This window comes from Mandrillus leucophaeus, unplaced genomic scaffold (assembly GCF_000951045.1).
Source record: "Mandrillus leucophaeus isolate KB7577 unplaced genomic scaffold, Mleu.le_1.0 Scaffold714, whole genome shotgun sequence".
Lineage (NCBI taxonomy): Eukaryota > Metazoa > Chordata > Mammalia > Primates > Cercopithecidae > Mandrillus > Mandrillus leucophaeus.
Window position 1 is genome coordinate 1004267 of NW_012107742.1, and position 10766 is coordinate 1015032.

Below are 10766 nucleotides of genomic sequence, written 5' to 3' on the forward strand. Positions count from 1 at the left end.
AAAGAAAAGAAAAAAAACAGTATTTTCTTTAATTTCCAGACTCCTTCTATTGAGTGGCTTCTTCTAGAATTACCTCAATACTTCTAAATGATATGTTTTCGCTGTTAAATCTTGCAACTCCTTTTTACATTTTAATCACTTCTTGCTATGGATTTTTAAAAATGATTTAACTTTCTTTCCAACTAATGTAAACCAATATAAGCACTGCACATTCCCTTTCTCCTATTCTCCCAATAAAATTGTTACAGTTGTTGTTGTTGTTGTTGTTGTTGTTGTTGGCAGAGTCTTACTCTGTAGCCCAGATTGGAGTACAGTGGTGTGATCTCACCTCACTGTAACCTCTGCCTCCCGGGTTCAAGTGGTTCTCCTGCCTCAGCCTCCTGAGTAGCTGGGATTACAGGCACCCACCACCACACCTGGCTAAGTTTTGTAGTTTTAGTAGAGATGGGGTTTCACCATGTTGGTCAGGCTCGTCTTGAACTCCTGACCCCAGGTGATCCACCCACCTCAGCCTCCCAAAGTGTTGAGATTACAGGTGTGAGCCACCGTGCCCAGCCTACAGTTTTTTTTTAAGTTAAACTAATAGTGTTCATATTGCTAAGGTTTCTTCAAAATATACATTAGTGTAGTGTGATTAAATTTCCTTTCTCGAGAAACATTTTTCCTAGAACTGAAAATTGTTTTGTACTTACCTAATTTTCCATTTACTAATATTAGTTTCTTTACATTCTCTAATTTGAATCTCTTTCTTCTCAAAATATTCAAATGTATCAGATACCCATCAATTATTTTTATTTCTTGGTGATCTTTCACCCAGATCTCTACTTCATTCATTTCTTGTGTTTCTTGTGAGTATCTTCAATGAAGGAATTTTACTTTAGGGGCATTTTTTGGAACCGCTAAGTCAATTGCTCTTCCACCTGCTTTGCTTTCTGTATTAGAAAAATATGTGTGTTCACTTGTGTATTCTTAATCTTCATTAGTTCCCATTTTAATTACTTTTCTGTCATTTCAGTGTGTATTTTTTTAAAAAAAGAGAGGTTAATTGTGTATGGTCAATCCATCACTTTTCAACTTTTACCTTTCTGTACCAATTACTATAGGCTCTATAGGCTGTCACCCTAGGACTTTAAAAAGTATTTTTCTTTATTGGTCTTCTTTTATAAGATCCAGTATATTCTTCTTTCTTAGTTTACTCTCTTATTTTGTTGATGCACATCTCTCAGTACCTTCATAAAAATGGATACAGAGGAAGTAAAACTTTTTGAGAGCTTATTTTGTTATTTTCTTTTTTAATTTGATTGATAGTTTGGGCATAACATTCTAGGTTGAAAATAATTTTCCCTCAGATTTCAAAAACACTGCTCCTTTTATTGACTGCATATAGAATTGCTGTTCAGAAGACTGATTCCATTCTGATTCCTATGTCTTTTTATGTGATTCCCCTCACCCTTTTTTTCTTTCTTTCTGGGAGCATTTAAAAAATTCCCCTGGTCTTCTGAAAATACCTTAGTACTGGCTCTTTATTGATTAATCTGGTCATATGGCTATGCCTTGTTCATGTTTATCTTTTTTCTTTTTCTTCTTTTTCTTTTATCTTTTATCTTTTTTTCTTTTTTAACACAGCCTGGTAACTGTGTTACCCAGGCTGGAGTGCAGTGGCTATTCATAGGCACAATCATAGCACCCTGCAGCCTCTAACTCAAGAGCTACTCCTGCCTCAGCCTTCCAAGTAGCTGTGACTACAGGCATATGCTAGACCCCTTGGCTGACGTTCAGACTATCAATTTTATTTCTGAGAAATTTTGGTTGGGCATGGTGACTCACACCTGCAATCCCAGTACTTTGAGAGGCTAAGGCAGGAGGACTATTTCAGGCCCCCAGTTTGAGACCACCCTGAGCAACATAGAGAGAATCTATCTCTATACAAAAACAATTTTTAAGAGGAATTTTCCTGGTATGTTTTACTCATAATTTCTCCCCTGAGCTTTCTGGATTCTCACTTCAACAAAAATCTCAGTTAAATATTAGACTTCCTAGATTTACTCTATGAAACTCTAAGCCTTTTTTCCTTTCTTATTTTTTCTTTACCTCTCATTCCATTTTTTGGACAATTTATTTAATCACTCCATCTTTCATATTTAAGGTTTTCTTTATGACTGACAAATACTTTTAAGAGTTGCTTTTGGTTCTCTGAATGTTTTTCATGGTATCCTGTCATAGATTTATAAATGTAATATTTTCTCTCATTTATAATTAATCTTTTCTTTAAAAATGCATTATGTAGTATTGTTATTATTATCCATTTTAAAAGTGAAAGTGAGTCTAAGGGGAGTTGAGAACTTGTCCAAGGTAATATAGCTAGTGAGGAGCACTTAAGTCATAATCTAGTCTTCATCTTACAATAGGAATACATACTTCACACAGTTACTATTTAGATTAAATGGATAAATGCATTATGAGACATTTAGAACAATGGGTAGCATAGAGTAAATACTAAATAAGTATTAGCTTTTATTAGATTTTCTTTCTCTGGGAATATTAATCAGACATTTTGAAAGGCTGTCTTCTGTTTTCTAAATTAATGTTCGTTCTTTTTTCTTGGTGGTAGTGATGGTGGTAGTTTTGGTCTTTCTATGTCATGTTACAGGCATCTCCTCAAATGCCTTGGCTATCTTCTCATATTTTAGAAGGATGATAATATCAAAATGTTGACAATCAACTCTGTGAGCAAACAGTACCTGTTGATGACAGGGCTTCATTCTAATATAACCATGCTAGGATAAGGCAATTACCTTATGAGACACCAAATATTAATATGTGTCTTTACTTGGGGCTTTCATATTCTCCAGGTTAGAATTCTACAATATTCACTGTGTGGGGATGAACTAGGGGTCAGGCATATACCTTGTGTCCTACAGTCTAAGAGTATTGCATGAAAAAGGACTAGAAGTCTAACCATGCAAAATGCAAAGGTTTGCTTGCTCTCCCTATTTTCAATTTGACACCTCACAATTGTGCTCAGGCTGTGCCTAGATCCCCAAGACTAGAGAAAGTTCCATTAAATTTGTCCAGAGAATAAACTTTCTATTTTCTGGTTGTGAGTTACATTTCTGTCTATGTAGGGTGATGAGAAGAATAGAGAATTCAATTATCCTCTACACACACTTCCAACTGATAACTTTTTTCCATCCTTAACTGACTTCAGTCTTCTTAAATATCTGATTCCTCCAAATCTTGGCTTAAATGAGATTGTGTTTCTTGTGAGTATCTTCAATGAAGGAATTTTACTTTAGGGGCAATTTTTGGAACTGCTAAGTCAATTGCTCTTCCACCTGCTTTGCTTTCTGTATTAGAAAAATATGTGTGTTCACTTGTGTATTCTTGATCTTCATTAGTTCCCATTTTAATTACTTTTCTGTCATTTCAGTGTGTATTTTTTTTAAAAAAGAGAGGTTAATTGTGTATGGTCAATCCATCACTTTTCAACTTCTACCTTTCTGTACCAATTACTATTTAAATCATGTATCCAGCTTACATTTTTAAGAATATTAATTGAATTTAACATTTTAAAATCCAGACTTATTGGATTCTTCTTCCATCCATTCTTAGCGCACGTTAAGACTTTCTATAGTGAACATCACTGATGAGCCCTTAGCATCTATTCCAAACAATCTCCCTCATTATGTACCAATGATTTACTTTGGCTAGGACTGAAACCATCCCAAGCTTAAGAGGTGGTCCCAGACAGGATTAAAACAAAGTAATGGCCAGAGATGGGTCTTTAGATTCTAGGGCTAAAATCTCCAAGTATGATTCTATACCTCTTGAAACAATGATTGCTTCAGTCACAGGCACATGATCTTACTTGGTCTAATCAGAGTGAAAGTTAGGTTTTTGTCCTATGTTTAGGGATAGACTCTTACTTTCTCTTCCTGGGCTGAAAGAGAAAACAGATAGCTACAGTTGTGACTGCAATAAATTTTGGGAACCTGGGGCAAGCCAGCTTTAGGAATTAGAGTCTACTTTAAATGAAACTAACTTGCTCGTGCTTGTGTACTTATCAATTTTTTGTAAATTATGAAAAACTGAAACTAAATGATAGGTTTAAATAATATGTTCCACCCCAATCTCTTGCTTCATTTTCTACCTGTTCACAATTCATTGCTATTAAGGAAATCTATGGAAATGCCTTTTTATGCTGTCATAATGACCTAAATTTGCCTCATCACATGGTTAATGCAGTTTCATAACTTCAGAAAGGACTTTTGAGATCACCTTCCCTTTCCCTTACCATGTAAGGAAAGCCAAGTAGTAATAGAGTTTCATTCAGCTCAACAATTAGTTATACCCTGCTTGTTTCAGGCTTACAATTGTCTCAGAAATACTACGAATTCCTGGGGACCAGGGATCACATCTTGTATCTGTATTCACCACAATCGAGCACATTTGGTTGTGAGGAGAGTGGGGAAAGACACTGAATAAATGCTTTAAAACAAATACAAACATCATCACAAACTATAAAGAATATAAAATGATTATTAAGGAAGATATAATATATTTTTAATTACTTAAACAGAAGGAATTATTTAAATGCAATATTTGCTTCTGGAGGACATTTACGTAAATAAAATTTAGGTAGTGTTCATCAAACTGTGAAAATCTGTGGAGTCGCGTGGTGGCGCTGCAGGATAATACCAAGAAAAAAAATTACCCTGGAGGATGTTGTAGACGCTGTTATCCAGTACACGGAGAGAACTGGGAAGACAGAAAGAACAATCCTTTAAGGGACAACCTAGAAGCCATTCAACAAGGTTAAAATCTTTAGGCTTCCGATGATTTGGTAGACAGATCAGAGGCACGTTTCCCACAACTGCGAAGTGGTGCTGAGGCAATTCTGCAAGATTTTGGAGTTTTGGAAAAGAAGCTATGGAAAACGGAGGGGCAGGCATTCTGCAGATAAGGCAAGTCCTGCTTTTCTTTGTTTTGCTGGGAATGTCTCAGGCGGTCTCTGAAACTGGGAGTTTTTTGGTGATGGAGGAATTGCAGAGTGGGAGCTTTGTAGGAAATTTGGCAAAGACCCTGGGACTGGAGGTGAGTGAGCTGTCTTCACGGGGGGCTCAGGTGGTTTCTAATGATAACAAAGAGTGTTTGCAGCTGGACACAAACACTGGGGATTTGCTCCTGAGCGAAATGCTAGACAGGGAGGAGCTCTGTGGCTCCAATGAGCCTTGTGTGCTGTATTTCCAAGTGTTAATGAAAAACCCCACGGAGTTTTTACAAATTGAACTCCAGGTCAGGGATATAAATGATCACTCTCCCATCTTCTTGGAGAAAGAAATGCTCTTAGAAATCCCAGAGAACAGTCCTCTTGGTACTGTGTTCTTGCTTGAAAGTGCGAAGGATTTAGATGTAGGAGTCAATGCTGTAAAAAGCTACACAATAAATCCGAACTCTTATTTCCACATTAAAATAAGAGTCAATCCAGATAATAGGAAATACCCTGAGTTAGTTCTGGACAAGGCACTGGATTATGAAGAGTGCCCGGAGCTCAGTTTCATCCTCACTGCTCTGGATGGCGGGTCCCCTCCCAGGTCCGGAACTGCCTTAGTCAGGGTGGTGGTTGTAGATATTAATGACAACTTCCCTGAGTTTGAGCAGGCTTTTTATGAGGTGAAGATTCCGGAGAATAGCACCCTTGGCTCGCTGGTTGTGACAGTCTTGGCTTGGGATTTAGACTCTGGAACAAACAGTGAACTATCCTATACCTTTTCCCATGCCTCAGAAGATATTCGCAAGACGTTTGAAATTAATCAAAAGTCTGGAGACATTACTTTAACAGCACCTTTGGATTTTGAAACGATTGAATCATACTCAATAATCATTCAAGCCACAGATAGGGGAGGACTTTTTGGAAAATCTACAGTCAGAATTCAGGTGATGGATGTAAATGACAATGCTCCTGAAATCACTGTGTCATCAATTACCAGTCCAATCCCAGAAAGCACACCAAAGACCGTGGTTATGGTTTTCAGGATACGAGACAGAGACTCTGGGGACAATGGAAAGGTAGTTTGTTCTGTCCCGGAAGACCTCCCATTCGTGCTAAAATCTTCCGTAAATAATTACTACACTTTGGAAACAGAGAGACCACTGGACAGAGAGAGCACAGCCGAGTACAACATTACCATCACCGTCACCGACTTGGGGACACCCAGGCTGAAAACCGAGTACAACATAACCGTGCTGGTCTCCGACGTCAATGACAACGCCCCCGCCTTCACCCAAACCTCCTACACCCTGTTCGTCCGCGAGAACAACAGCCCCGCCCTGCACATCGGCAGCGTCAGCGCCACAGATAGAGACTTGGGCACCAATGCCCAGGTCATCTACTCGCTGCTGCTGCCCCAGGACCCGCACCTGCCCCACGCCTCCCTGGTCTCCATCAACACAGACAATGGCCACCTGTTTGCCCTCAGGTCGCTGGACTACGAGGCCCTGCAGGCGTTCGAGTTCCGCGTGGGCGCCACAGACCGCGGCTCCCCGGCGCTGAGCAGCGAGGCGCTGGTGCGCGTGCTGGTGCTGGACGCCAACGACAACTCGCCCTTCGTGCTGTACCCGCTGCAGAACGGCTCTGCGCCATGTACCGAGCTGGTGCCCCGGGCGGCCGAGCCCGGCTACCTGGTGACCAAGGTGGTGGCAGTGGACGGCGACTCGGGCCAGAACGCCTGGCTGTCGTACCAGCTGCTCAAGGCCACGGAGCCCGGGCTGTTCGGCGTGTGGGCTCACAATGGCGAGGTGCGCACCGCCAGGCTGCTGAGCGAGCGCGACGCGACCAAGCACAGGCTGGTGGTGCTAGTCAAGGACAATGGCGAGCCTCCGCGCTCGGCCACCACCACGCTGCACTTGCTCCTGGTGGACGGCTTCTCCCAGCCCTACCTGCCTCTCCCAGAGGCGGCCCCGGCCCAGGCCCAGGCCGACTCGCTCACCATCTACCTGGTAGTGGCGTTGGCCTCGGTGTCGTCGCTTTTCCTCTTGTCGGTGCTCCTGTTCGTGGCGGTGCGGCTGTGCAGGAGGAGCAGGGCGGCCTCGGTGGGTCGCTGCTCGGTGCCCGAGGGCCCCTTTCGAGGACATCTGGTGGACGTGAGCGGCACCGGGATCCTGTCCCAGAGCTACCAGTATGAGGTGTGTGTGACTGGAGGCTCCGGGACAAATGAGTTCAAATTTCTGAAACCAATTATCCCCAACTTCCTACTCCACAGCACACGTAGGGAAGTTGAAGAAAACCCCCCATTTCAGAATAATTTGGTTTTCTGATAAAGAATGAAAAATAAATCCTGTGTTTATGAATACATTTATAATTAGGAATTTATTGTGAGGTGCCCGTAAAGTAGTATTTTTGGTCACTTCAAATATGTACTCTTTAAGTCAAGAAATTTCTTTATATAGGAAAGGATCCAGATTTAGTATCAAGAACCCTTCACAAAGCATGAAATGTATATGTGTAATGTTTTATGTCAAACAATTATGCTAAATATAAAGTCTATTAAATGGTAAGTCTTGTTTGAGATATTTTAAATTGCTTTCCATTGTTTTCAATATTTACCATGACTTTCATTTTCTGAGTTGATTAGAATGCTGTTGGAAGCATAGATTGTTTCAGAAGCATAGATTGTAATGTACCTTTTTAGACCTTATTTTTTTAAAACACTCGTTTTATGGATCATACACTATTTTCACACTTTTAATCTCAGAAGAAACATATGTGGCATGGTATTTTAGGAATGACCAAATAGATGGTCTCAGAGACTCAGTAAGATCACCAAGGTCCACTAACTAATAAGTGACAAAACTGAGCATCCATCCTCGATCTGTCTGACTCTGAGTCAGTGGCTTTGCTCCAATTCCATACTGTTTTCTGTCATTAGATATCACCTGGCAAGTTTCTGCCTAACTAAAGAGAAGAAATGTTTTTATCACATTCATACTACTGTTCAATCTTTATTTAGAAATCATCTTTATCTATGATTTCATTTTCTCATAAACCAATAATCTTGCTTTTCTGGGTAAATTTTCAGCTATTATTACTAATGCTGTGATCTGTCTAAATCTCAAGTAAAAAACAAAATTGAAAGAGCAACCTGTGCCTTCTCGTTGTGTCCTGAACATATAACTTCCATTTCACAGAAAAGATTAATGGTCCTGATTAGGAATAGTACATAATTTTGATTGCATTATTAGTTAATTATTTTCTTCACATTGTTGTATATTTTCAGAGTCACCCATACTTACATTTGTAATACATTTTCCTGATTTGAGAATTTGTTTTTAACAGTTTTCTATTACCTGTACGGCACTGCTGAATCAGGAAAACTTAAGAAAAAGAATAGTTTTAAATGTGTAATATCAAAGAGAAATGTAGATGATCATTAAGTTTTTAGAAATTCTAGGGAGTTAAGGAGAAGCATTATTTGTTTAAAAATATGTAACTGATTCTTATTTTTAGAATAGGTAATTTTGGCATAGTTGTGTTCTGAATATATTATAAACTAGTGCTGGTAACTCTAAGAAAGCTAGTATTACTGCATATCACTGGTGGGATAGAACCTAAGGACAAAAAACTCACAGTAGTAAAATCTTAAATTGCTTTCATGATCTCAGGGTAAAATTATCCAATTTCTCTGACAAATAAATGGCATTAGAAATAAGAGGAGTGAAGTTTACACAAAGAAAAATCTCAAGAGGTCTAGCAATCAAATACAATGTGTGGATCTTGTTTGGATCTTGATTGAAACAACAGCAATGACTTTGAAAAACTTGGAAAAGTTTGAATATAGATGGGTATTAAATAATATTAACTTAATTTTTAGGTATGATAATGGCATTGTACTTAAGGGTATTTTTAGAGTCATTTAAAGTCATGATGCATTTAAAGAAATATATAATGACGTATTTGTGGGTGAAAATTCAGTTTGTCTGGGATGTGAAAATGTTGAAGGGATAGAGTCAAGAATTATGGGAAAACATTGATAATTGTTGAAGCTAGTACTGAGTCCTTGGAGGTTCATTACACTCCTCTCTTCTATGAGATTTGAAAAATTTCAAAATAATTTCTTTTAATTGATGCTGTTGGAAGTGCAGGTAACAAAAAAGGACATCCTTCCAGAAACAAAATCACCACTGCTGTTACACATATTGTCTCTGTTTAGACAAACTCTCCAGCTTTTCCTTGTTCATTTCCCTTCATTATTGGACATAACTTCTCTACCTGAGATAGTCATGCTCCTGTATTCTTCTACCATTTGAATTTTGAGGTGTTTTTCTAGTTATAGTAATGGATTTATGCTAGACTTATGATGGATTTATGCCACCAAGATTCAGCTACTTGATGGCATCAAATTGCTTTATACTTGGTATATAGTTTATTTTTAAGGTTAATCTCTCTTTGCATCAGATTCCTCATGTGTAAGATGGGGAATTCACAACAGCCCTATGTGGTAGGTGCTATTATTATCCTCATTTCACAGACGAGCAAACTAAAGCAGAGAGGTTAAATAATTTGTTCGAGGTTCACAGCTACTAATTATTCCTATGGCTTATGGAAATAAAAGTGTAAACATCTAAAAGTTAACTACGTTAACTACAATTATATTTGAAATTTTCTGCATATATTCTTTTTGCCAAGCTAGACTGTTACCTAAATATTTCCTTTTTGCCCAAAACTCAGTTAGCATTGTTGAAAGACTAATGTAATTTCTCCTTCGGGCAGTTCTCTGCTCAGTAGGGTCCGGCGATATTAACGGTGGTGGTGTAACCTTACGTAGTCCCAGGGTACATACAGGCAGAGTTGGGAATATTACATCTATTATCATCTCACAAAATGTAACATTCTGTAAGGACGCGTGGTGGCGCTGCAGGATAAGAAGGTACAAACCAGAACCGCAGCTGCAGCTCCATTAACCAGCAAAAAGCAGCAGAACCTGGAAGCCCACGGGAAGCTTGGATGCCAAAGAGAGGACGGCTAGGTCCTCTGGAGAGGACTATTCTCTGCAATATTTCTGAGGTATCTGTGGAATAACCACAGCCTCTGATACTGGGGACTTTACAGTCCCACAGAACCGTCCTCCCAGGAAGCTGAACCCACCAAGAACAATGGAGGCCAGCGGGAAGCTCATTTGCAGACAAAGGCAAGTCCTTTTTCACTTTCTCCTTTTGGGCTTCTCTCTGGCGGGCGCGGCGGAACCTAGACGCTATTCTGTGGTGGAGGAAACAGAGGGCAGCTCCTTTGTCACCAATTTAGCAAAGGACTTGGGTCTGGAGCAGAGGGAATTCTCCAGGCGGGGGGTTAGGGTTGTTTCCAGAGGGAACAAACTACATTTGCAGCTCAATCAGGAGACCGGGGATTTATTGCTCAATGAGAAATTGGACCGTGAGGATCTGTGTGGTCACACAGAGCCCTGTGCGCTACATTTCCAAGTGTTGCTAGAGAGTCCCTTCGAGTTTTTTCAAGCTGAACTACAGGTAATAGACATAAACGACCACTCTCCAGTATTTCTGGACAAAGAAATGTTGGTGAAAGTGTCAGAGAGCAGTCCTCCTGGGACTACGTTTCCTCTGAAGAATGCTGAAGACTTAGATGTAGGCCAAAACAATATTGAGAACTATATCATCAGCCCCAACTCCTATTTTCGGGTCCTCACCCGCAAACGCAGTGATGGCAGGAAATATCCAGAGCTGGTGCTGGACAAAGCGCTGGACCGAGAGGC

At 39.8% G+C, this 10766-nt stretch overlaps 1 protein-coding gene across 1 annotated transcript in view; it reads left to right on the forward strand.

Moving 5' to 3' along the window:
• LOC105528399 (protocadherin Fat 1-like) overlaps nucleotides 1-10766 on the forward strand; it is a 33754-nt gene that overhangs the window by 17272 nt on the left and 5716 nt on the right. The window contains exon 4 of the mRNA XM_011965129.1: nucleotides 4914-6954. Within this exon, the coding sequence (XP_011820519.1) occupies nucleotides 4914-6954 (2041 nt within the window). The remainder of the gene's footprint in view (nucleotides 1-4913; nucleotides 6955-10766) is intronic.